The 27,447-nt window shown below is 50.9% G+C and overlaps 1 protein-coding gene across 1 annotated transcript in view; it reads right to left on the minus strand.

The window, feature by feature from the left end:
* Window positions 1–7,967: 7,967 nt before the first annotated feature.
* POLR3A (RNA polymerase III subunit A) overlaps window positions 7,968–27,447 on the minus strand; it is a 51,574-nt gene continuing 32,094 nt past the window's right edge. Inside the window, exons 20-31 of the mRNA XM_021699664.2 lie at window positions 25,501–25,671; window positions 24,450–24,563; window positions 19,950–20,036; window positions 19,778–19,860; window positions 18,999–19,169; window positions 17,902–17,995; window positions 17,638–17,730; window positions 16,386–16,550; window positions 15,728–15,892; window positions 15,382–15,513; window positions 14,134–14,266; window positions 7,968–12,376 (exon numbers count right to left, since the gene is read on the minus strand). Of these exons, the coding sequence (XP_021555339.1) occupies window positions 12,228–12,376; window positions 14,134–14,266; window positions 15,382–15,513; window positions 15,728–15,892; window positions 16,386–16,550; window positions 17,638–17,730; window positions 17,902–17,995; window positions 18,999–19,169; window positions 19,778–19,860; window positions 19,950–20,036; window positions 24,450–24,563; window positions 25,501–25,671 (1,557 nt within the window). The 3' untranslated portion in view covers window positions 7,968–12,227. The remainder of the gene's footprint in view (window positions 12,377–14,133; window positions 14,267–15,381; window positions 15,514–15,727; window positions 15,893–16,385; window positions 16,551–17,637; window positions 17,731–17,901; window positions 17,996–18,998; window positions 19,170–19,777; window positions 19,861–19,949; window positions 20,037–24,449; window positions 24,564–25,500; window positions 25,672–27,447) is intronic.

The following is a 27,447-nucleotide window of genomic DNA, read 5'->3' on the forward strand; positions in this document are numbered from 1 at the left end:
ATGTCAATTATACCTCAATAAAAAGGAAAGGGAGTATGTTACTCACACTTCCCAAGAGGAGGGGCCGTGCCTTCCCAGGGCCACACCGGGAAGCACCAGAAGGCAGATGTGAATGGAGAAACATGGGCAGGAGCCTTTACTGTGGTTTCTGCAGGAAGGATGGGCAAGACAGAGTAAGCAGGCATGGAATTGGCTCGGTTGAATTATTTCAGTGGGCTCTGGGGTGTAGGACTGTCCCTCATTGCCTGGTACCTGGCCCTGGTGTGATTAGGGCAGGGGAATAGTGGCCAAGTGTAAGGGCTTAATAAGAAGGTGATTTGGGTGCCTGGCTGGCTCAGTCAGTGCGGCATGCGACTCTCGATCTTGGGGTTGTAAATTTGAGCCCCACCCTGGGTGTAGAGATTACTTAAAAAAAAAAAAGGTGGGGCGCCTGGGTGGCTCAGTCAGTAAGCGTTTGCCTTCGGCTCAGGTCATGATCCTGGGGTCCTGGGATCGAATCCCACGTCGGGCTCCCTGCTCAGTGGGAAGTCTGCTTCTCCCTCTACCCTGCCCCCGGCTTGTACTCTCTCTCAAAAATAAATAAAATCTTAAAAAAAAAAAAAAGGTGATTGGATTCTGGGCTCTGAATTGGTTAGCATATGAAAAGTGCACTCACAAGAGAATCCTTTATTATCTCCAGGATTTGCCTAGTCCTGGGAGGGGTAGTCTCTCTGGGTCCGTGAGGCCTGGGAATGTCCCAGCATCAGAATAAAGACATGCTTCCCACAAGGCCAGTGCGCAGCTTCTTAATCACTTTGCCATCCCTCCCTAACACTTTCTCAGTGGCTTTCAGACTTTTACTTTCCTTTCCCTTTGCCCCTTTCTCCAAGTGAAATCTTTTTTTTTTTTTTAAGATTTTATTTATTTATTTGATACAGAGAGAATGAGAGACAGAGAGCATGAGAGGGAGGAGGGTCAGAGAGAGAAGCAGACTCCCTGCCGAGCAGGGAGCCCGATGCGGGACTCGATCCCGGGACTCCAGGATCATGACCTGAGCCGAAGGCAGTCGCTTAACCAACTGAGCCACCCAGGCGCCCTCCAAGTGAAATCTGGAGGCCACCCCGTTTGTTAAAGGATGCTGCTCCGGCTGAGGGCCGGCGGACAGAGGGCACGATATGAAGCACCCAACACCTGGCGCCCACTCATTTCAGAAGCAGCCCGAGAGGCCCTGCTGACCGCCCTTAAGAGAGCGGAAGGTGTGCGGCGAGGCTGGTAGGGGGCTGGGACCGGAGAGCAGACGCTACCGGTTGTGCGACCTTGGGTTAGTACTTGCCCTCTTGCTCTCTCGTTTAAACAGCTTTACTGAGCTATTACCCACACAGCATGCAATGCACTCACTTAAGGTATACAACTTAGTGGCTTTTAGAACATTCAGAGTCAAGCATATCACCACAATCAATTTGAGGACATTTCCATCACCCCCAAAGAAATCCCATCCCCACTGGCAGTCACCACCCAATCTTCCCACCCCACCCCCAGCCCCAGGCAACCACGAACCTACTTCCTAACTTCATAGATCCCTCTGTTCTGGACGTTTCATGTAGGTGCAATCATTTAATATGTGGTTTTGCGTGGTCCTTGGTGAGGGGCTTCTTTCACTTAGCATGACGTTTTCAAGGATCATCCACACTGTAGCATGTGTCAATGCCTTTTTTTTTTTTAAGGATTTTATTTATTTATTTGACAGAGAGAGACAACACAAGCAGGGGGAGAGGGAGAGGGAGAAGCAGGCTTCCCACTGAGCAGGGAGCCCGATGCGGGGCTCGATCCCAGGACCCTGGGATCATGACCTGAGCCGAAGGCAGACGCTTAACGACTGAGCCACCCAGGCACCCCAAGGGCTATTTTTTTCTTAAAGATTTTATTTATTTATTTGACAGAGAGAGACACAGTGAGAGAGGGAACACAAGCAGGGGGAGTGGGAGAGGGAGAAGCAGGCTCCCCGCCGAGCAGGGAGCCCGATGTGGGACTCGATCCCAGGACCCCGGGATCATGACCTGAGCTGACGGCAGACACTTAACCGACTGAGCCACCCAGGTGCCCTATATTAATAGCTATTTTGGGGATCTACCTAGGCATAGAATTGCTGGGCCATGTGGTAACTCTATGTTTAACCTCTTGGGCAAATGGCCAGACTGTTTTCTAGAGGTACGTTATGGACTGAATGTTTGTGCCCCTGCCCATTAAGTTCGTATGTTGAAGCCATAACCCCCAGTGTGATGCTATTAGGAGGGGAGGCCTTTGGGAGGTACTTAGGTTTAGATGAGGTCATGAGGGTGGAGCCCCATGATGGGATTAGCACCATTATGAGAAGAGGAAGAGACCCCAGAGTTTCTTCTCTCTAGCATGTGAGGATACGGCAAGGTGGTGGCTATCTGCACATGGGCACTTTGATCTTGGACTTCCCAGTGTCCAGACTGTGAGAAATGTCTGTTGGTTCAAACCACCCAGTGAATGTGATTTCGTTGTAGCAGCCCCAGCTAGGGCACAGCTGAACCATTTTATAGCTGGTGTATGAAACTTTCAATTTCCCCACCAGTAGTGTAGAAAGGTTCCAATTTTTCAGCATCTTTGCAAACACTTGTCCTTGTTCATTTTTTTTTTTTTTTAAGATTTTATTTGAGAGAGAGAGAGAGAGTGAGCACGAGCAGGGTGGGGAGGGGCAGAGGGAGAAAGAGAAGCAGACTCCTCACTGAGCAGAGAGCCCAACACGGGGCTTGATCCCAGAACCCTGAGATCATGACCCGAGTTGAAGGCAGATGTCCAACCTACTGAGCCACGCAGGAGCACCCCCCGCCTTTCTTTTTTTTTTTTTTTTTAAAGATTTTATTTATTTATTTGACAGAGAGAGAGATAGCGAGAGCAGGAACACAAGCAAGGGGAATGGGAGAGGGAGAAGCAGGCTTCTTGCTGAACAGGGAGCCCGATGTGGGACTCGATCCCAGGACCCTGAGATCATGACCTGAGCCAAAGGCAGACGCTTAACGACTGAGCCACCCAGGCACCGCCCCCCCCCGCTTCTTTTTTCATGATAGCCATCCTAATGCGTGTGGGGACGTGTCATGGCTTTGGTTTGGATTTCCCTGGTGGCTCACTTTCCCTCTCCTCCTCTGCTCAGAGGCCACACCCTCCTCCTCTGCTCAGACAGAATCTTGAGCTTCTTCAAAGACTTACCTGGTTTGATGCTCTGAGTGAAGTGTTTCCTTTAGAACCCCGAAGACGTGCTGCTGTCGTTGGGGATTGGGAGAGTGGATGAGGGAAAGGAAGAGGAAGAGAAGGGGGGTGATGCTAGTGCTCAGAGATCCCTCTGAAGAGCCCCGGTCACAGAGCTAGCGGGACTTTGGCTTTCATCCAGTCCAAGGTGCCAAACTCTTACAGGGGAGGAAACTGAGGTCCAGAGGTGTGATAGTCACCTAACGGTGCTCAGCGTGCCAGTGGCAGATCAGAGGACTCCGACTTGCTCGGGGGCGAGGGAGAGCCCTGGGTTTGATTCCCACTTGTCTGGGCTACCGAGGGCCACTTTCTGAATCAAGTTTCCCCATCTGTGTAGTGGGTTAATATCTACCTTATGGAGTCGTTTTGAGGATACAAGTATTTAATGTAGTAAATGCCCTGTAAATAATTTTAATATGTGATATTACATACCTATGATAAAAGAAAGTCCGACAGTACACGAAGGAGCATACATGAAAACTAAGTCTCTCTCCTTCACCCCCTTCTTGGGGGCCACCACTGTTTCTAGTTTCCCGTTTTTCCCTTTGGATAGATTCTGTGCAGGCGGTAGAAGTTATTTATCACACGGGACCCTAGACTTGGTGGAGATCATTAACTTGCCTGCCTTTCCAGGCTGGTCTTTCCCGCCCTGCCCTTTCACCCCCTCCCCTGCCGGTCCAGAGAACCGTGGGGCTCCCTCATTTGTCCAGTTCCCCTTTCCCAAGCCCCATCCACCTGGTAATGATTTCCTAGAGAGTCTCCCAGGGGTCTCCATGGGGACGTTTCCTGCTCCAATCTCCATGGCAACTCTTCAGGTTGCCATGGTGACACTTAAGTGATTATTTGGAGACACTTAAATAAATCACCCATGGTGGTATATGCTGGAAGTGTTTGGCTCCGACTCTTAGGTTTGGGGCCAGGGTTGGGGCCCAGGCCTGCAGGCAGGAATGGGAGGCGGCGGGGAGGCGCTCATCCGCCCCGTTGCCCCTGGTTCTAGTGCTGCGAGAGGCCCTCTCTGGGCAAAGGTGGAACTGAGCCTTTGGGGAAGTGGGGCGAGGACAAGCAGTCAGGCTTGTGCCGTTCTTTTGTCCTTTTGAATAGAGACTCTGCGGCAAGGAGGGCACCCTTAATGGGACCGTGGGCTCGGGACGAGGGGCAGCTTTGAGAAAGCCAGAAAGTGACCGAGCAGGGACTTAAATCCGGGCTGCTGGACTCCAAGGGCCTCACTCCTTGATGCTAAATACTAAGAAGAAATTCAAGATTGAATCCAGTTCTTCATTTATTCAACCCACTACACGCCAGGCACTGTGCTAAGCCTTGAGGATACAGCAGTGATTGAAACAAACTGAACTACCCATCCTCACGGAGCTTACATTCTACTGGGGGAGACACAATCCGAAAAATAATTAAAATACACAGGCCAGGAGCGCCTGGGTGGCTCAGTCGGTTAAGGGTCTGCCTTTGGCTCCGGTCCTGATCTCAGGGTCCTGGGATCGAGCACCGCATCGGGCTCCCTGCTCGGTGGGGAGTCTGCTTCTCCCTCTCTCCCTCTGCCTATGTCCCCAGTTGTGCTCTCTCTCTTTGAAATAAATAAAAATCTTAAAAAAAAAAAACCCAAAAAACACAGGTCCGACGGTGGTTTACAGACTGGGAAATTGGGAGTGAGAGCAGACAACACTGCTGACGCCAGGCGGAGCGACCACTTGAGTCTTGGCTAGCTCAGCCCAGGACCGTTTCTGCCCGACCAGCGGATTTTTCAGCAACTCCCTGAATCCACATGTACCCTGAGCGCTCTTATTGAAGGCTGAATAAATGGCTTGAGCACCTGGGAGGCTGGTGTAGTCTACCTGGGGAGTCTGGTTAATGTTATTCCTAACGGCAACCTTGGGTGGCTATGATATGCTCCCCGACTTGCAGGTGGTGAATTGCTCAGGCCTGTTCTTTGGTGCTGGAGCCACTGAAAGCTACAGGGGCAGGATTCTTCTCACCCCAGCTTCCCCTGAGACACAAATCCCCTCTCTAGTAAAGGACTTTGGAAGCACAGGCCCCAGGCATACAACGTACCACAGTGTACTCTGTGCCAAAAAGCTGCTGGAGGCCGTGAGACTCCATCTTTCTCCATTAGGCTCCCTCGGCCTTTTCAGAGTGTGGCTCCACCATCTTCTAACAGGCCTGGGATTTGGGGCCAGGTGAAGAGGCCACAGAAAATGCCTTCTGGACAGTTCAAGCCCCAAGGGGTGTTCACCGGAAAGTTCCCTTGGACCGTGAGTGGGCGAGGCGAGTGGCCAGCCTCGGGAGGCCACAGGAGGCTGGGACACTCCCTGGGCCTGGGCTTAGCTCAGATGCCAATTTGAAGTTTCTAGAGAGGATGCGATTGGTCTCCTGCTGGTGGCCCTCAGCCCTCAAAGGGGCCAGGCTCCCCTTCCACAGGGGCTCTCTGCACTCCATTCCCTCTGCCCAGAGCCCCCTCCTCTGAGGCCTGCTCAGACCAACCGACCGAAGCAGGCCTCTACATTCTTCATCACTATAGTTCTTCCTTGGCTCTTAGCACAGGGTGTAATTGCATACTGGTTACACGCTCTTTCACTAACCCGTGCTTTCCAATCTCAATGAGAGCCACAAGCCACACGTGGCTATTGGGCATGTGGACCTTGAGATGCGCTGTGAAGTATAAAACATACACTGGATTTTGAAACCTCAGTGTGAAGCATGTAAAACATCTCATTCATAATTTTTATACTGGTTACACGCTGAAATGGTATTTTGGATGTGAATTAAAAAAATATATTGTTGACATTAAGCTTACCTTTTTTTTTTTAATGTACGGATGCTAGAACATTTACAGTTACACACATTTCTCGTGGACAGTTCTGTGACAAAAATTAAATCCACAAGGGGCCATGGAAATTTTGTCCACACCTTATACCCAGCACCTGGTGGTAGGGGAGCAATAGTCAGGGTTATTTATTGAATGTGTGTTTGACAGTTACATTTTCCATCAGCCCAGAAACATTTTGAACAGCCTGCTAAGGGAATGTGTAATTTAAATGTCAGTTTATTAAAAAACAAAAAACCAAGCCAAAAAAACAAACAAAAGCAAAAAAACCACTGCCAAGCCAAAACAAAAAGCCTCAGGCATAGATTTGCCAGAAAGGCAAAAGAAAAGTGGGAATGAAGGGGTCAGGGTTTCAGTCCGTTTCTTCTGAGGGGCTCAGGGGGATATTCAGACCTTTGTCAATCAAAACAACAACGAATGAACAAAAAGAAACCCCCAAAGGTCCTGATACACCAGAAGCAGACACACGATTGTTTCCCACTTCCTGTTCCTCCTGTTTGCTTTGCTAACAGAAGCCCCCACTTTTAGCTAGGCCCATGGCTGCCCAGAACCCCAGTGCCATCTGCCAGCTTCCCTTGGAGCCCGGTTCGGTTAGTTCTGGCTGAAGGGATGGAAATAGAAACATCGCTCAACTTTCAGGAACTTTCCTTAAAGGAAAGTGCTATACCTCTCTCTCTCCTTGTCTTCTGGCTAGCATGCTGGGAAATGGAGCGGCGGCCCTGCACCATGAGGGTGAGGACAGAGCTGGAACCTAGAGCTGGTGGAGGGGGGCCTGGCAGAGCCTGGGTCCGACAGCTCAGTGAAAGTGCCATTTCAGCCCTGTGATGCCCACTACGGTCTTACGTCAGAAGAGAGAATTTTGGAGCTGTAAGGCCGTGGCCACGAGAGATTTCGTGGTCACCTTACCCCAGGAACAATGTCCTCCCTGCATCTCTGGCGCTTCCTGGCTCTGTGTAACTGGAAGAGACCACTCCACTCCTCTCGGAACGGAGCACTTGAGCACTCGCCAAGAACGAAGCCTGCTTCAAGATGACTTGATTTCTTTACCATCAGTTATTGGCAATACCTTCAGCAGGAACGAAATTAGAAAGGCACAACAGAGCATAGTGTGAAAAACAACTCTGTCCTTCAGTCACTGTTTCTATTGCCAGAGGCAACCATTATTGCCAGTGTGTGGAAGACTTTTAAATGGTAACCTCTTTTTTAAAGAGAAAAATGTCCCAACTCCTGGGATATCCTGTTATACAATAAATCTATATAAATACATCCATATCCACCTCTACAAAAACTCTGAGCTACTGCCCACAACTCTTACAATGAAGTCACATTTACTTTATGGCCCCAATTAAAATGTTCAAGCCCTCAGCCATGTGACTGCCAAATGTCAGTCCCCTTCCCTAGCTTTTGTTCCCTGGCATGAAATACTTCCCGGATCCAATGATCAAACAGACTGTGGGGCAGAAGCTGTGAATCGAGAGGCTGGATCCCCAAGGCCACAAAAGACAGCTCCATCTGGGTGACTTAAAAGGGTCAGAGTTATGGGCGCTTGAGTGGCTCAGTCAGTTAAGTGGCTGACTCTTGATTTCGGCTTAGGTCATGATCTCAGGGTTGTGAGATCGAGCCCTGGTCCATGCTGACTGTGGAGCCTGCCTAAGATTCTCTCTCCCTCTGCCCCTCCCCCCACTATGAACAGGCTTGCAGGTGCTCTTAAAAAAAAAGGATCCAGAGTTTGGTGTTTTTTTTTTTTTTTTTTAAATTTTACTTATTTGACAAAGAGACAGTGAGAGAGGGAACACAAGAAGGGGGAGTGGAAGAAGGAGAAGCAGGCTTCCCGCCGAGCAGGGAGCCCGATATGGGGCTCGACCCAAGGATGCTGGGATCATGACCTGAACCAAAGGCAGACGCCTAACAACTGAGCCACCCAGGCGCCCCGAGTTTGGGTTTTGGTACTGAATTCTCAGACCATGTTTTCTAGTAAAAGTACTGATGGTCACCATAACTGCAAACACACTTAATGAGTGTGTCCTTTGTGCCAGACACCGTACTTGGATCTTATATGCAAAATCACACTGAAACTTCACAACGACCCTAGGAGTCAGGTACCACTAAATAGCATTCCTACCTTATAAATGAGGCAGAGAGGTTAAATCATTAGTTTAAGGTCACCAGACAGAAAGCGGAAATTGGGATTTGCATTCTGATAGTCTGTTCATAGAAACCAGGCTCTTAACCACAAGCTGACCCTGACCAGATGGTAAGCCCCATGCATGCAGGGATTTTCTCTGAGGCCCGCACACCACCTGGCACAGAGCAGAAGCTTAGCAAACCTTCATGGACTTAAATGTCTGCTTATGAACACTGTACATGGAACGTGGGGTAAGTATGGGAGCCTCCTTTCCCGGTGACTGCAGCCTTGTGTCCTCTGCTCAGGGCCCACCCTCTAGAACCCCAGTCCAAGGGATGGAGGCCAATGAGCGGTGTGAAGGGCACTGCAGAGGGGCTGGAACCAGGGGCTGTGCTGGCCGAGAGACCGTTCTCTTTGTTCCAGTGAGCTGGAGGTGCCAGACCCCCCAAGACCCTCAGTTCTGTAGTTGGGACCCTAGACAGTGCTGGACACATATTTGCAGGCTTGATTTACCACCTCTTGGCTCTGTCCCTTCTGCTGAAGACTTGTTTTTAGATGTACTGGTATCTGATTTACCAGTTTTATTTACTACTGCTCTTTTAGTACCTAGAACATAGTAGGCCTTTATTCGCTGACCGAACTTCTGAACAGTTAGGCGAGGCACTTGATCCCAGCTAGGTGGTACTTCCAGGAGATACTGCATTGTGTCCCACTGGGCTTGAATTAGCTACATGACAGGGGCGGGGAGGGGTGCAGAGCTCACTGCTGACCTCCAGCACCCGAGGGGTGGGCTTGTGGCAGGGGACATTAATTATTGTAGGAGCTGGAGCCCATTCGTATCCCAGTCACCCTTTTTCACAACCCACAGGGATGAACTGCTACCGTTATATGTAGAGTAAGTTTTCCTTATTTCAGGTTTCCTAAAAAAGTAGAGTTCTGTCTAGAGGCAGCCAAAATTCAAGAAAAATAATCATCATATGGTGTCAGTCAGACATGAATCAATGTGAATACACATGGATAAACCCTGAAACAGAGACACAGCACCATGATTTGACTCCAACACAGACACTGGGAGACTCCAGAATGTCTCTCCCACCCCCAAAGCGCTGAACAAGCAGGGGGCTGTCACTGAGTCAATCGCTATTTTAATCCCCTTGTACAAAAGACGTAAAAAGGGCAAAGGACTGGACAGATGACTAGTCAGAATAAATATGAATTTGTTAATGAATGAGACCGTTAAAATGTATTTTTCTTATTTCTTCCTCAACAGGGCCAGAGTAAAATCCCAACCTTCTATGGAGCTTACTCTTGAGAAGACATTGCTCTCTGGATCTGGTGTCTGAGTTCTGTGCTTGCATAAAGCCCAGCACCAGGGCAGCAGATCATCCCATCCCATTTGCACACCCACCTACAGCACACACACGGCAGGGAGCACAGAGCAGGGCTCGCCAGGCAACGCCGCCTCTGCCTGGGGTCCCGGCAGGGCTGCAGGGCTACGAGGACACTCGCCCGCAGGACACATGGTCTCGGACTGGGGGGTGCACTGCTTCATGTAACCCTTCCGTCCCCGCAATGCCACACACTGATCGACCCCCGCCCCCTGCCTGCGTGCAGCACGATCACACACCTCTCACCCGGGCTTGTCGGCACCCAGAGGCCTTGCTCAAACAGGATGAGGCTCCTGGTGGGGCCGTCTTTATTACTCACAGTGGCGCACACCGGCTCCCCTCCCCAGTTCAGGTACGCGGCACACAGAGGAAGGCGGGCGTCGGTGCTCCCTCCCACTCTGGGAGTCCTTCCTCCCACGGCCCTCGTGTGCCTTCTCGTAGTTCTGGATCTGAGCAGGCCCGAGGCTTATTCCCCAGGCAGGTTTTAGGAAGGCAGCTGTGGTACTGTGGCTCTTCGCAGGTTGTACGAGAGAAGCGAGGCCCGTGGTGAGGTTTCAGGTGGCGCCCCTGTAACAGGCTTAATCTGTGTTGCAAACCAGGCTAGCTCAGTTCAGAGATACAGGGGTGGGCATGGGGGGGGGATATGGAACATGAAAAATTACACTTTTTCACCTTAAGAGAACTTCCTGAATCAACCTCATGGGTGCAGGGAGACCCCAGGGCCAAATTAGTTTTAACAGAATTTTAAACCAGAGAATGGCCAAAGGTTCAGGTCAAGAATTCTGAATTCAGGAATCCCATCAGGATGGGAGAGAAAGCATTCATTCTAACACAGACCCCACAGCAGATGGTTACATGAAGTATTTTAGCAGCATTAACTCAGAACTTCGGAAATCAGCTAGAGAATGTCCCAAGAAGCAAAATGTGATTCTTTGCACTACAACTTGAACTCTGTAAGTGCCTGGTCTACCTTTTTTTTCCCCCCTCCACACCCACCTCTTTAATCAGCCAAACCATCTTCTCCCTCAACAACAAACTCACATCTCTTCAGTTTGGGCGGCTGTTTTCTTGCAAGGGCTGGATATGAGAGAAATTAGCGATGTTGCTTTAGAAGTAGAGCTTCCCAGATGCATGGAGCCAGAAGGTAGGGTCAAAGCCGCACTTTCACCATCATCTCATTCCCAACTAAGCAGCCTTGGTTTTCCAAGGCCCCCTGGCAAGGAAGGAAGAGCCAGAGCAGTGGGACTTGGCTCCGGATAGGGAAGGGCAGGGCAGGCTTCACGGAACATTCTCCAGAGGGAGTAAAGAGTGGCAGCCATACCATTTCTTATCCGTGATCCTGGCCCAATCTTACGGAGCAAATCCAGTACAAAGAATCACGGTCTCTGGCAGCGAAACCCTTCTGCTAAGATAAGCTGTGTACATTTCTTTTCTCTGTTGCACAAACCCCCATCACAAGCCTTGTGGGGTCTTCCTGGGACACCCTGCTGGTCTCCTGCCGGCCTGACAGGTGCTTTCGATCATTACCGATTTACTCTTCCAGTCGCCTGCTACTGCCCAATGGGCATGCCGCCACCTCTGTTCCCTCTCCGCCGCCACCTCTGTTCCCTCTCCACCCCCACGTGGGCCTCCTCCCTTCCTGTTTGAGTGGCCCTTCCACCCCTGCCTCTACCCAGAAAGGCCCTACCCCACCTCTGCCCCCAGGGCACTTTTTAGGCCGTAGCTCTGCACCTGCCCTGCTTGCTCTGTGGATGTGGAGGCAGGGCAGCCACATGGATACCTCGGGGGGTGTGGTCACCACCCAGGCAGTGCAGGGGCCTGGACCAGCCTCACCCATCACCTCCACACACACTGACCGTCCCCACCGCCGCGGGCTCCGAACTCTGGCAAGGCTTCTATCGGCCGTGAGCAATGGGTCCTGCTCTTGTCACATGGCAGGCTCCCCCCATGGAGGTCAGAGGTAGACAAAAACAGTGGGGTGGTCAGAGGTGTCTGTAAAAGATGTTTCAGAGCAGCTTGGGCCTCATGATGGTTTTAGCTTAGTTACAAATCCTAGGCGGTCCCATCTGCTTAACCAGTTTTTTCCGGTGACACTGCAATGCTGGCTTTCTTGGTTTCTATAGCCTCTTGCTTTCAAATTTCAAAAGTAAAGCCAAAATAATAATAACAACTCCAAATTCTTCAAACTGAACAAATAAATAACAGTGATAATATTTACATGAGTAGGCCACATGAAGAGATTCGAGCATGACTGAGGAACAGAAAAACCAGGAACAGGCCTTGGTCTTGGGGCTTACAGCTGGCTCTGGGTCATGGTGTGACACTCCTGAAAGCCAGTGATTGGAAGGGTGAGGTGAGAATGAGCAAAGACGCCTGACCGGGTCCTCCTGGTGAGGCTAGGGCTTCAAAGAGACAAACCTCAGTTCTCCCGACCAGGCACTGTGGTGTGATCAGGGTCCCGGGCGAGCTGCTCCCGGGGACATGGAGGCCTTCTCGGCGTGACGGCACGGTGGGGATATCAAGGCCTGTCCCAGGGAGCACAAGCTCTCTGGGTCAGCTGCCAGTCTCGACCTCTTTCCAGATGGGACAAGGAGCTGGGGTCAGGAACGGTCCCCTCCTCCCTGGACTATGTGACAAGGGGGATGTGGAATTCGTTCATGTCGAAGATCAGGGGTCTCCTGGGAGGGCTTGGGTCCCTGTCGGCCTTGTGCAGCAGCTTGAAGAGTCCAGTTCCAATGTTCATGGGGATCCCCATGATGATGCATTCAGACACCCCTGAAACCAACCAGACAGGGCATCAGACGGCTTTTCAACACGGTGGGCTCCCCGTCCCGCAGCTCTCCTCGCAGTGAGCCACAGCTGCCCCGTAGGCCCGCCTTCCAGAGCACTAAATGCAGCCAGCAGGGACACTGAATGATGCCCGGGGAACCCGACTTTGCCACCCAGTGTTTCCTCAACTGGGGCCCTGGAAGAAAAGCAAACTGGCTGACGTTAGAGACCAGTGCCCTTGGAAACAGCAGTAGAAACTGGTTCCCTATGCTCAGGAGTCAAGGCTGGGTCAGGCTTAACAGTACGCCTGTGCCTTGGAAACCCACAGCCCTAATGGGAGACACATGGGAAGGCAAGGCCCCTGCAGAGACAGGAAGAAGGCAATGGAGCAGATTCTTTCTCCGAACTCCACTCCAGCTTTGGATCAGACTTCTGGTTCCATAACAAGCGAGTGCTTGCCTACCATATTTTGGGCTTTGTCCTATCAGGAGACCAGAGAGACAAACCACCACGCTAAAGACCAACACGGACTGAGGGCTGACACTGAGTTAACAACACTGTAAAGGACGAGGAAGCGGAAGATTTCGCAGCGGGGGCGGGGTGACCATGCAGGCCCCGAGGAGGTCAGTGGTGGACACAGGCGGCAGCGTGTGGGGCTGCAGGGCCCAGCATCCCGGTGGCAGGGCCGCAGGTGCTGGATGTTAGTTCCACTGTCAAGCACACTCACTCTTACTTTTGCCTTGGCCGTGTCCTGTTCTCCTGTCCCAATCTCTGCTCCCTTTTTCTTTCCTCTGACCCTTCATCATCTTAAAAATGATGTAGTAATTTCTCTTTTCCTCTATCTGCAACCTGTGTCCCTTTTGCAAAGAGAAAAAGTCAATTCTAGGAACAGAGCAGAGGCATGTGCCCTGACCGGGGCCCCACCTGACCAGCACGTTTGGCAAATCCATGTAAGACTGGGAGACGAGACAGGAAATGGCCGCTAGGAAGCAGAGCTCTGGTGGTGGGGACGGCGGCCAGGCTGGGAATCTGTGCTTGGGCCAGATGTGTATATGACCTTGGCCTGGCTACCGAGCCCCCTGCAGACTGCCACCTCGGGCCTGCAGGGTCTTGCATGAAAAAGGAAAGAGGACCGCGGGCACTTGGTGCGGGAGCCAGGGAAGAGCCAGCCGGGCCGCAGGCCCTGTTGTGACGGCCCCGCCACAGCTCTTCTCTCCCAGGCCGCCATCAGAGATGCGCTGTGTGGTGTGGGGAGGTGGCCAGTGGGTGAGACTCGTCAGCCAGCAAGCTGTTCCCTGTTCTACCTGTGCGAGGGTTTAATACCTGTCCCTTACAGATGTGCTGCGGTCAGTGCATGCAAGGTGCTGGGCCCGGCAGCAATCCTTCCCCAGGGGTCAGGACAGCAGGGCCACTGGATGCTGCTCCCTCCTGTCAGCCCTGGCACCACCCACCCAGCGGGGGCAGGATCAGACTGGCCGACTGTATCTCCAAGGTCTAGAAAAATTCCTTGATGCCCAGGGTTCATCTTTTCTTCTTGGCCCCAAGAAGCTGTCTGTACTGACAGAGAAGCCTTCTAAAAGATGAGGGGGGAATGTAGGGGGCCACAGCCAGGCTTTGGAGATCAAAGATCGATCATTTCCAATTCTGTGATCTGTGACTTTATTCCTACTTCAGTTTCCTCACCTCCTGGGAAGCCCTAGTCACGGTCTCAGCTACAAACCACTAAGGCCCACTGGTGAAGGTCCTAGAAACACCAAACCTACCACACACGGAGTCCTTCTGCCCAAAGTAGGCCGCGTCGAAGAGATGGTCAGCTGTTTTCTCAAAGGAAGCCAGCATCAGCACACTCTCCTTCATCTTGGCCAGGCCAAACCTCGTGATGCCCAGGACTTCACCCTGCAGCGGGGGAGGAGGAGTCAGGGTGGCACTCACACCACTTACAGAAGCCCAGAGCAAACCACACCCCCTGCCTCCCCTCAACAGAGTCAGCCCAAATCGGCCAAGCAGCTGTTCAAGCCAGTCTCGGGTCTGGCCAGGACCCTAACAGCAATCTGTCCCACTGGCGTCCCCCTGGGGCTACCAGTCACTGACAACATGGATCCTTCCATTCCCAACCACATGCTGTTGGAAGAAAGAGTCACGAACGGAGAGCTAGAATTAAAAACCTAACTTTTAAAAGAGAGCGTACTTCTGAAGATGTTTATTATGGCTCAAAGAATTCCAAACTCAAATAATTTAAAAGCCTCACAGTAGGGAAAGAGTTAAGTAAATTTGTGCTTTCATTCAAGCACACACCGCACCATCATTAAAAAAGTATATTTATAATAACTATGCGACATGGAAAATACTCATAAAGTTAAATGAAACAGGATTAAACCCGCCATGTCCACTACTCACTGCAACTGTGTAACACGATACGTGCAGAGAGACTAAGACCAGGAGGCAAGACTTAAAAGTGACAGCCTCTCCTGAGGGGCGGAGGAAATGGGTCATTTCCCCACCCAGTTCTGACCGCTCTGTCATCAGGGACAGGTTCCTACGGGGAGGCACTGGGAAAACCTTAGGGCACTGCTACGGCGCATGCGTACCACTATAGGGAACGGATAGGTTTTGTGCGAAAAGAGAAAGAAAACGACCAACCTCATTTCCCACCTAGCCTCCCCTTCAGATCACGGTAACTTATCCTTTACCTGGAAATGGCTACAGAAATGAGGAATGGGTTGAAAAGGAAATAAACACCTCGGTTTTCCATGGAAATCCCTGGGCTTTTGGCAATGGCCGGTTTTGCTCTAGGGTAACATTTCTAATAAGGACAAAAATAATAACGCCCCCACCTCCTGCCATGAGGTTGCAAGTTTCATACTGGAGTTTTACCACAACACCCAGCCCAACCCCATGCTTGGTGTTTGAGCAATGGTGACATCCTATTTTCTTTCCGTGGCAGTTGTTATAGCTGGGTGTTCTCTAGGCAGCTGCGAGACGGCCCGGCGCACGGCGCCCTACCCTCGAACCTTGTAGGTCATCAGGTCGGAGAGCAGCATCACGTGCCTCCTGTCGATGCTCATGCCGTGGTTGACCATCGTGTACTGGATTTCATTGATGATCGTTGTCCGGGCAGCTTCGATGCCCAGAGTTTTCTCCACCTACAGAGAGCCAGGATGAGTGGAAGCAGCCTCTTCCAGCCTGCTGGCCCAAGTCCTCCCCACGTCCTCCTCTGCCTGGCAGCTTCCCGGCACACTCTGGGCCCTCCGCCAGAAATGGGCTGCTGGGCAATCTCTCGTGTAGACCCACAGCAAACGGCAGTGTCAGAGAAGTGTGCCAGGACAACCGTAAGGTGACCCTGGGTGTGAACGGTACCTCATAGGTGTTATTGGAGGTGGTGCGGGTGCCCTTCACACCGTGGGTGGCCATGACCGCCCGCAGGTTATCACCCTCCACCAGAAGCTTGTACTTCTCCTTTCCGCTCTGCTCGTCGATGTGGATGACAGCTCTGGAAACCTCCGGGATGCCCTGCACCACCACCTGGACTCAAGATACACAGAAGGCTCAAGGCCCGGCGGTGCCTACGGCAACCCCACCCCCACCCCGGTAGCCTCAGAAACCACACAGGCTGTGAGAACTGGGAACGTCATGCCTGGGTTGTCACCTTGACCAGCCCCGTTTCTCAGCGGGGTTTATCGGGAACATACCAAACCTAAAAGTGCCCATGTGCTGTTGGGGTTAGGGAGAAAGCACAAGGACAGGGGCCGTACCACAGTCTACGTCAGTTTTACCGGAGAACAGACAGGAATCTAACAGGCAGAGTTGGTGTGGCAGGGCAGATATGAGAAAAACCTGATTCCAGAAGGATGTGGCAAAAAAGAAGAAACGGACACCCTCCTCAGTCTCTGTAGTGACACAGTCCTTAGGCTGCCTGACACCTGGGTATTCGGCTAGATGTAAACGTGGTCTCTCCCTCTACAAATCTCCAGGCATTAGGCTGGGTGGGGGCCCCAAGAGGGGACTTTTGACTCACCTTGGGGAGATCCTCTTTCAGGAACTGCAGCACATAGTACATGGAGCTCTTGCTGTTCTCTCTGGGGGTGACACACACCACAGCCTCGCCGTGAACGGCCACATCGCCAGGCTTCACGCGGAGCTTGGACATGCAGATGGAATAGCGCACCGTCTCAGCGTTCACCTGCAAGGTGGCCAGACACGGGCCACGCACCCAGGACATTACTGACAGGGATGGAGGCTTCGATTCCAGTGTTTCTTGGCCTTTTTCCATCACTGCCCCCTGACAAGCCTCATTTTTTCCCTTAATTTCATTCCTCACCATGTAAAATTTTAACACGAGACATACTGTGTATTTGCTTATGTACCGCATAAGTATATCTACTTTACTTATAAACAGAGGAGACTTTCTTCACAACCTCCCCTCACCCCCAACTTCTGCCCCCACTGAAAATGCATGCTCCATTCACAACAACACACACAGGCTTCGAGATGGTTCCAGGAGGCGGGGGCCTGGAGAGCAGGACAATCTGTGTGTCAGTGAAGCCTCCCCTTTACCTGACCTCACCACAACTGCTCACGGGCCACAGGCCTTGATGCAACCCAGTCCTTCTGGTACAAGAGCCATAAGGCAGGCGGCCAGAGCTAGGCTAGAGAAGCCCCCAGCCTGGAGACCTGGCTGCTCAGTTCTGGAATGACAGTCTATGGGCAACACGGACTTGGTACTTGAGAGAGCGGGCTGAGACACAATGTGGCCAGGATGGGTGTTAACTGCCTGAGAGGAAGAGGAAGGTGCCAGAAAGTTACTCAGTCTGCACCTGTGCCTCAGCTGCTCTGTGAGAAAGGCTGCAATCTCTTGCTCCTTACCTGTCTGTGAACACCAGTAATACTAAGCCAGACTAGTCCACCCAGACAAAAACATTCGCCGAGCCAGCCAGGTGCTGAGCTGGGGGCCCACAGGTGAGTAAGAAACAGGTGGCCCCACGCTCCTGCCAGACCCTCTAATACTGTGTCACAGCAACCAGCCACCGTGGCCTCACACAGTTTCAACAAATTTCCTGTGTGTCTTTAGAGGGGAACGTGTGTGTCAGGTTCAGGTTCAGAGAGAGAGAATGGGAAGGTACGGTAGAGACCCTCACAGAACAGAAACCCAACAAAGCCTCCTCAGTGCTTCTCGTGCCTGGCTTACTAGCTCCTGCCCCAGGCTATCGGCGCCCATCTTGGGACTCACAGAGGATGACCTCCTGCCCACATTTAATGACGGGACTTACTTCCAGTCTCAGAAGTCTGATCCGTTCCAGGGAGAGCTTGACGAGGATAAAGCAGTCATCCGGAAGAAACACTTCTTCAATATACTCGGAAATCTGTCGTGTCAGCAGACCAGAACGTTACACAGCCACCGTGTAGCGCTGCTCGTTTTGGGGGACACAGGACAGCGTGACCACACAGCCAGCAGGCCCAGCACAGCTGGGGCTTAGGCGCGGGCTTGCCACACTGCTGCTCTAGAGCTCTCGTCACCAAGACGGACATCTTACCTCTCCCAGGAGGGTCTTCTCAATTCTGCCCTTCACGAGGCGAGCGTAGTCCGCGTCATCGTCCTTATCCAGCTGTGCCGTGATGATTGGGGTGCTGAGAGAAGGCGGGGACGGCGGTTACAGCCCGGCAAAGAGCCCGCTGGGAGGCTGCTGCTGCGTGAGGCCCAGGCGCTACTGGGATCTCAGGGCTAAAGGCCACTGCAATTTCCGGAGCACTCGCTGGGGGCTTCACAGACATTCTTATCCAGACTTTCTATTTTTAGAGCTCATGCGGCAATCATCAGTGAATGAGACGATTTTTGGAACGTTCCTCCTGACCAAGTGGGCCTATCTCTTCCTCTCTGGTCCCGGCAGGTATAGTTGTTTCGATTCTGTACTGACCCTCCATGCTCGTGTAGTAGAGCGTCCTCCACCCCGCCGCCCCGCCCGCATCACCCCCTCGCCAGGACACCTGCCAATCACTTGCCACCGGCTTCTGCCCTCCCTGTCCTGGCTGGCGTCCCCTGACCATGCACTCCCGGGAGAGAGCCGGGCCAGCTGGAGGTGGCAGCAGAGCTCCTGCTACCCTGGATGCCCACTGCTGCTGCTCTAGAACCAAGCGCCATGTTCCCTCCCTGGATGCCCTGGAATCCACTTTGGTGGATTCAGATCACAGGTGAATCATGATGAGGTCACAGAACGCACTGTCATGCATTTCTATCTTTTCCGGTCTCAGATGACCTACAAACCCTACCATGAAACCACTAGGGAGTCACAGACTGTGGCCACAGCTCAAGTGACAGACTCACCAGTCAAGCTTCAGTTGGGAATAACAACATCTGAAGTTTAAATCTACACAGACACATAGATACAGTCTTTCCAGTCATTCTTCATGTTTCTCTCTTTAACGTGACTTGTGGCCACAAAGAACCACTGTCTCACTTGTGACTGTACCCAGTTTCCACTTATTTTTTCTCAAGTGGGTTTTTTAAAAACCCGGATCTGCAGAAGACAAGCATGCCGCCTGAGTTGACAATACTGCCCAGCACAGAACCACACGTGGTAAGAGAGTAACACGACAGGCAGCATGAGAACAGATGGGAGATGGGGGCAGGCACCTGATGGCCTTGGAAGCATTGATGATCTCTTTGATCCGGGGCACACCCAGGGTGATGTTCATGGAGGCCACGCCCGCAAAGTGGAAAGTCTTCAGGGTCATCTGGGTGCCTGGCTCCCCAATGCTCTGGGCACACAGTGCGCCCACCGCAGATCCTGGCTCCATCTGCGCCCTAGAAGGTAAGGGTATGGAAGAATAGTCCAGAAAACTGTTGGGAAGAGGCTGCTGGTTATCTCCTTTCAACAGAAAAAAAATGCAGGTGTCGCCAGGGTCAGGAGGGAATATGCTATGAGCCAGGCTGTGCTTGTGACAGGAAGAACCTGGCACAGATCAGCCAGAGGTGCAGACGGGGGTGGGGTGGGAGTGCAGCAGTCACAGGGGCCCGATGATGGAAGTGAACACTGTGTGGCTACTTGTGGTCCGCGTGCAGTGACTGGGCCCACACATCGACTGCCTGGAGAAGCGCCAAGAGTTCTGCTAACAAACGGTGCTGACGGCGGACAGTGCAGCCGGCACCCGCCAAGCATGCTGGGAGCTACTCCGGGGGGGGGGGGGGGGGGGTGGGGAAGACACTTAGAAACGTCTTCGCAATTATTTCCACATCTTGGAACATCCAGCCTGCCTCCCCACCGGAGCGCCTAAGAGAAGAGGTGACAGCACCTGCTCGAACACCGGCAGTGGATAAGCGGAGCTGGTGCAGGAGCTCGCTCCAGTGGGGAAACGGGAAGGACGGGAACCCCACACGCCTGCCTGGCAGTCCAGGAAAATCAGCATCCGTACCTCATGTACTTGTCCCTGCAGGTCTCCAGGAACTTTTCGATTTGGGTGGGGGTGATCCGGTCCAACTGGTACAACACACGCGGCTGCAGGGACAGAAACCGAGTGTGCGGGTCAGGCTGTGGGACCCGAGCCGGTCGGGGGCACCCGAGCCCGCGGGGAAGCCAGGTGCTACCTCTGTTGTGCCGTTGTCGTTGATGCCGTATTTATCTCTGGTCTTCTTGATCTTCTCAGAAACGCCCTGGACGAAATTTTTTATTTCCTGAGAGAATACACGGCAAACATCAGTTGTGTATTTCTTGGGGATCTGGATGGCAGTGTGTTTTACAAACTTCGGTAGTGCGATGAGCCCGCCAGTTTTGCGATGGCTAGTGATGCCCTCTCTACCCCGTCCCACGCGGCCCCCCACCCAGCCAGCAGGGGCCACAGCAGGGGAGCCCGCCGCCGCCACCGCCGCCATCTCCTCTGCTCTCCGGGCATACGTGTTGCCTGCATCCACCCAGCTCTGAACAGCTAGAACTGTACCATTTATAAACTCGGAGTCTCTAAACGGGCTTATGTTTGAGGCTTTCTTCTGAAGTTATGATCAACTGAAGTACCAGCTAAAGCACAGCTTTGAAGACGCTATATACATTTCAAACACACGGTTTCGGCTTGCCTTCATTTCAAAGAAGACACGCCCAAATCCCTGCTTCTCTTTCTCTCTCTGACCCTCACCTCTGCATCACCCCCATCCCCCCCCCGTCTCACTTGCCCTTCCCAACAATTAGGACTTTGTAAGGATTCCTGGAAACCAGGCTGGGAATGAAACATCAGTGTCTGGCGGTCCCCTCTGTATTGCAGAGTAGCACTCTAAACCCCGGATAGGGACTACATGGAACAAGGAAGGTGACAAGGACATCATGTGGACGAAGCACAGGGCAGGCATAGAGGCCACGGACCTACATTTTCTGGTAATCACTCAAAGTGGAAAACCTATCTGTTTTAAAATTTGTGGTGTATCTCAGACATAAACCAGCCCAGTGGTCACCCCAGGAGCCAGGATCTAGAACCAGGACTGGCCAGCACTCAAGGAGGACTTACGGAGGCGGTGCAGGGCTTTAGTGAGCTACGTCCATCAAAGCCTTGCTCCCGGGGCTCAGACGTCAAGCGCTGTGGGACCAACTCTTAAGAGCACTTCCCAGTGAGTGGATGGCACATGCCATGCAGTGACAAAATCCTTCAGAGGCTGCTGTGACACAGGCCTGGGGGCTGGCGATCAGCCGCTCTAGTGTGATCCAGGGTGTTTGTGAGAATGTGGCGAGAGTGGCTAGACTACACTTCGCCTCATCAGCCCTCCTGGAAATATAATTTCCCTCACTGACTTTGGACAAATAACAGTGGCAGTGAGCTTAACTGTCACTTCTAAAGGTCAGTGCAGGCACCCAGCTGCTCTGTGTGGCTGGCTGAGGGCAGATCCACACACGCGGACAGCCCAAGGGTGGAGGGAAGTCCTGCTTCTCCATTCCAAGGCAGGCTGAGGGACCCCAAGGAGAAGGCCTACATGCCCCCTACCCAAAGTCTCCTCCGTCTGTATCACATAGCTGAAAATGTCTGTTTTGTCTGAAACAAATATTTTAAAGCAGATGGAACCAGCAGCTTACTCTTACAAAAATAAAACCCTATTGGCACCCACAGAGAGCTTAAAACTTCCTAAAGCCCACTTCTACCTTAACCTTGCAATAATAAGTCTCTTTAGCCTCCCAGAGACCACCTAGCAATTTCTAGTTACTACGTTCTCTGAAAGCAAAAACTGCTAATACTTAATAATGTTCTTATTTTAAATGGCCTTAGCTTATTATATCCAAATGGTCCAAGGCTCATAGGCTGTCCCCAGTCAGCTGCTGCCTGGCGGGGTGAGACCTCCCTGTGAGGTGGCATGGCATTAACCCTATCACTCTGGAGTGGAGGGCCCTGCGGGGCTCAGGGAGGTCACGGGTTTGGCCAAGGCGACAGGCCTCTCCTTGAAGTCAGATGCTTTCTCTGAAGACTGTTCTTGGGGCAAGGGGTTCTGCAATGTCATCCTTGCCCACTGGTGATTTCTCTCTCCTCGGGGCCCAGCTAACCAAGGGGCTGCTTGAGGTCTATCATACTCTATCCCGTTTATGACTGTAGCTTTCTTGTGACGACTGCTCTTGTGGGCCAACTCCTGAGGGGTACTGTGCCCTTCCGTCATCATTCTACACAGAAAGGACTTTTATTAATTTATAAGAGCTGAAACGTTTTCAAGAAACTCTTCTTAAAGAGACGCTCTCCCGGTTTACTTACTGATTGTGAGAGGGAGACCACACGTTTAGGCAGTCAGTGACTGCAAGCCAGAGGTGGGGCCCAGACTGCAGGGGGCAGTGGGACAGTCTCTCCTGGCGCGGCTCTGCTCAGCAAGGGCACTCACAGCCGATGCCACCTCCTGCCCTCTCTGCGTCACTCAGAGCAGAGAACCTCTTCCGCACTGCTGAGTCCCTCCCCCAGCCTCCTCGTCTAGCTGTGGTTGTGTTCTTCAGGGCGAGCTGCTGACTGCCAGGTGTCCAAGGCCGCCCCACTGCCGGCACAGTGGAAGCACAGCGAGAGCCCAGGGCTGAGGAGACCCAGGGGACTTTCATCTGAGGAACTCGGCCCGCGCGGAGAGAAGGACACGCACTGAAAACCACCCCCCAGCTTAGGGCACTGGAAGTGAGGTCTTTCAGCTACCACCCAAATGGACATGCTTCCCGTGGCTTTGCTGAAAGGAACGGTTTTCCTTACACAAAAGTTAGGGTGGATTTTCTGAAAGTTAGGTCAAAAAAAAAAAAAAAAGCTCACTTTGTAGAAATGAAAACTCAAATAAGCTACTAAGAGTTCAGCTGAACCAACCCATGCATACTAAGAGGAACTCACAACATGGCAACTGGCAGGCAATTAATCACACGGCTAACCAGCAGTTACGTTCTCACACTCACTCCACAGCACATCCGCGAGCATGGGCAGCAGCCCCCGGCGGGCCTCAGCTCTGGCACAGGCTGGGCTGGAGAACACATGAGGGGCTCAGACACAGCTGTTCTGGCCAGTGGATTTTGGACTTGAGTTCATTAGATTCTGAGCCCCTGGAGGGCATGGACACATTCAGTCATCTCTGGGGTGTGTGACACGTATTGAGGGCTAGAAGGAGTACTCCCTGAGGAAGCACACACTGCGGGTCGGGGGGGCACCCGTTAAACCCTGTCAAAGGCAAGAAAGGAGCCAGAGTGATGAACAGGGAAGCCACGTGTGCCAGAAGTGGGGCAGAAGCCTGTCGAGTCCGGGGAGGGCCAACAGCCGGACTGCTGCAGACTTCACCCCTTATGCTCAGCATTCCCAGCATGCTCAGTGCGGTACCTCATTATATTTCTCATAGCCTGTCTCAGTTAAGGTCTTTGAGAATAAACAAAAAAGGAAATAAGTGAATATAATCATGTATAAAAACCAAATCACAATTCTAATATGTTAAAAAAAAAGAATAAGAAAATTTATAAAAACAAAACAAAACAAAACAAAGGCACTCAGCCCAACTGTACTCTGGATTTTAAACTTATTGAAATCTGGAATAGTCTCTTTCTCCCCTTTCACACCCCAACATATGAAAAGAGGTCAAGAGCTTCCTTAACTAAAACATTCTCATTTAAGTTTCGCTTTACTGCTGTCATTTCTGATATACTGAAGGGGAAAGATTCCTGACAATTCTGTGCTGAATGTGAGTCACTGATCGGTACACTGAGGCTACCATCATTTACTGGTTTCTGTATCCCTCTGCTTTTGATCATAACCATGATTATAAACAGGAAGGAGATGCCTGAGCAGGTCAGTGAAATAAAAAAAAAAACAAAACGAAAAAACCAACAAACTAAAAAACCTTAAGAGGATATCAAGGTAACAGCACCCTGGAAGAAGAAGGCTGGCTAATCAATGAACTTCAGATCCACACTATCACAACAGGAAGAGCAATTTAGAACACCACCACTACGGGTGCCTGGCTGGCTCAGTCGGTAGAGCAGGCGACTCTTCATCTCCGGGTTAGGGGTTCGAGCCCTGCCTTGGTGTAGAGATTACTTACAAATAAAATCTTTAAAAAAATAAAAATAAAACACCACCACTAGGAAAAAAATCACTACAATTCACAATGATTGTGGGAAGAGCTGGTCCCTTAAGATGGGGAAGTGGGTAAAGGGGTTGACAGGGACAAGGTTAAAAAAAAAAATCAGTTCTTGGGCACCTGGGTGGCTCAGGTCATGACCCGAGGGTCCTGGAATCGAGCCCTGCATTGGGTTCCCTGCTCGGTGGGAAGCCTGCTTCTGCCTCCTCCACTCCACCTGCTTGTGTTCCCTCTCTCACTGTGTCTCTCTCTGTCAAATAAATAAATAAAATCTTTAAAAAAAAAAATCAGTTCTCTAAAGGAACTATTTTTCTAGGAAGGAGGCACTCGAGTGAGAGACATACACTAAGAAGGACATGATATAAATTCTTCATGTTGGCTGGTGAAATTTTGCCTGAGCCAGTCCTGAAATTTTTAACAAAGAAACACTCTTAATGCCCTCCCCCCTTGCTTATAAAATCCACCTCCTGGAACGCAGCAACCATCTCTTGGTGATGGCCAAGCTGGGTGCACCCCCCCAGCAGAACTCACCTGCAGGAAGCTGTCCTGGCAGCAGAGGAACTCAGTCTTCTTCATGATCGACTCAGTGGTCAGGACCAGTTCATTTTTACTTAGCGCAGGCTCGCTCTGACACGGGAAGACTGCCTCGAGTATCAAAAGGAGATAGTGTGATGTGTATGGGGGCGACCAAGGGTGGGGGGCAGTTTTAAGTGAAAGAATTTACAGGAGACAAAATGACTTTTCTCAGCTCGAGCTTTTACCAACCTGTGATTATTTTTCTTTCAAAACGTATTTTACAGTCTACCTTTAGTATGAAGGTGAAAACAGGATAACCCCACTCCACCCCACACGAAGACTTGTGGAAGAGTGGGTACCGTTCCATGGGTATTGTTCCATTACAACCTTCACCCCACCCCAGATTTGTATTAAAAATATATATTGTTGTTTTAAAAAAACCCAAACATTTCAGGAGTGAAAATCCCATCCCCAAGCTCATGGGATTTCCCCAAAGTTTTAATGGCTGCATATTACCCTAATATATGGGCAAATCACTATGTATTTGATTTATACGTCACTGATGATTTGCCTTTATTATAAATGACGTTGGAAAACCACTCTTGGCACATTTAGGTCATTTCTGTAAGGCGAATTTCTCTAAGTGGAACTACTGGGTCAAAAGACACCCACATTTAAATTCAGATCAGTACTGTCAAACTACCTTCTGAAAAAGTTGTTCTAAATTATACTCCCAGTTAAAGTATGTGCTTTCGTAAAAGTTTAAAGCTTACTTCTCAACACCCATGACTTTTAACACTGGCCAGTAATACGCTTCACCAGACACAGAGAAACCCAAAGTCCTCTTCTGTGCAATCACTACCAATGCTAGACTCTGAAACCGAAAAATTACTTTCCCTTACTATTTGGGAAAATTATGCAGAGTACACAAGAAGAAACATACTAACCCAGTAGCTGGGTAGAAATAACTGAGGCATTAACTGTGTGTGAAACTCCAGAGGACACCTCCATTCCAAACACACATTCTCAGAAACACTCTAACCCCAGATATAATGCTAAATCTTACTTTGATGTTGTCCAGAACTCTTTTGAACTCTAACGGTTCATCTTTTCCCTCCATAGCTGCAGGATCTAAGCCATCTCCCCCGTAAATGAACTGGATAATATCACCCGTAGAGCTTCGGACTGTCAGGTCATACTGTGAGCACAGATCTTCAAGGGACTTGACGAGCCTCCTCTAAAGGAAGAGAAGGAGAGGAAACAAAGGCTCAGTTGCTTTGAGAGGGCTAGTCACATGTGCAGAGGATGGGATCTGCAACACTAAGTTTCAAGGTTACTGTACTTTCATCAGTTAAAACATTGTATTAGACGTCTCTTTTAAAAAGAGTCCCCTGACACTCAGAACAAGCTCAAAAGTGGCCCAAGAGCCTGTGCAGGGGGATTTAAAATATGCTCCAACCTCACGCACTCTAGTGTATTTTTGAGTACATGCAATTTAAGCCCCATCACCCCCAAAGGACTCTGCAAACACTAGCTGTTTTCCTAGGCTGTTTTGCCTTCCCTATCTTTCTCCCTAAGGTACAAATTAATGCAACAGCTTTGCATTTCTAAACACAACCTAATCCAGGACCCCTGTGGGCTTCAATATGAATTACAGAGGATCAGGTGCAGGCCCTCTTCTGGGACACAGGGGGAAGAAGAGAGAACAGGGACAGCATTCTGTCTGAACCGGCGGGCAGCAGCCATTCCTCAGATCTGCTTAGGGAGAACGTTCCACCAGCAGAACACTCCAGCCAGCAATATGACGGTGGCTCAGTGAATTAGAGAGAGCGAAATCTTCCTCCAGGCAACTTCAAAACAAAAATCCCTCATGCCAGAACAAATTTGTTCTAGGTTAACACACTGCTCTGGGAAAGTCATACTCTCTACTTCAAAAAGGTAAAGTCAAAAAAATAAAGTCAAAAAACATTCTGGCAAGAGTGGTGAAAAGCATTTCACAGTCTGTTGGGTTTCTGACAAAAGCAACACACTCCAAAACTGAAGGGCAATTTCCCATCCAAAGATAACGAAAAGGGAAGTATCGATGAGGATACACACGTACAGGCGAGCTTATGGACATAGCTGGCTGCTGACTCGAGTCCGCTCCCACCCGCATCAGCCTTGTTTGTTCTGGCTCCCTCAGCCACATCCCTGCTTTATCAGTCCTGCTCTCCCAGCCTGCAGAGGGCTGTGCTTCTCAAACTGGGGTCCACAGCGGGGAGAGAGGGGACACAAAGCCACAGTGAGGGCAGGGCCCAGCAACTGGGAGATTTAACTTTATCTGGTGTTATAAGGAGACAAAAACATTGAAAAAATGTAAAAACAAACACAGATCATAGAGGACAGGGTAGAAAATGATAATTGGAGAATGAAAAGAAATCCTTTGCTTGTGGTCTTATGGAAGAACAAAGTCGGGATGTGTTCTCGCTCCTCTGCCATTCGGGGTATTTTTACGGCGGTTGGAGAAGCATAGGTATTGGGAAACCCTCTAGTTTCCTTCTGGCCCCCTGAGCCCATCATCCTGGAACTGTGCAAACAATGGAGAAAGAGCCATCCCTCCAAGTGGCCAAGCCATCTGCTGGCACTGGAGTAAATTCTTGGCGTCAGTTAAAACTATCCTAATAACGGGTTACACAAATAGTTGCCACATGAGAAGGAGAGTCCTCTCAGCGATCGGGAGGTACTATCATCCCCATCTTCATGTATTAGGACACAGAGGCCCAGTGAGGTCCATGATGTGTCCCCGGATGCACTTCCAGTCCATGTTCTCAGCAGAGCTTTGGTGTGTGTGGTTCTAGCCTGATCTGAGTCCCTCGAGGCACATGGGATGAAGTGAACACATTACCTTTTTAGTCTGTTTGTTTCTATGGCACCTGCATTTCTCAATTTTTCCTTTTAAATACTAAGACCCGATATATCACAGCTCATGTACAAAATACGTAAACACTCAGCAGTCAAAATCCTCAGAATCCTG

The sequence above is a fragment of the Neomonachus schauinslandi genome, chromosome 6 (assembly GCF_002201575.2).
Source record: "Neomonachus schauinslandi chromosome 6, ASM220157v2, whole genome shotgun sequence".
In the NCBI taxonomy this organism is placed as follows: domain Eukaryota; kingdom Metazoa; phylum Chordata; class Mammalia; order Carnivora; family Phocidae; genus Neomonachus; species Neomonachus schauinslandi.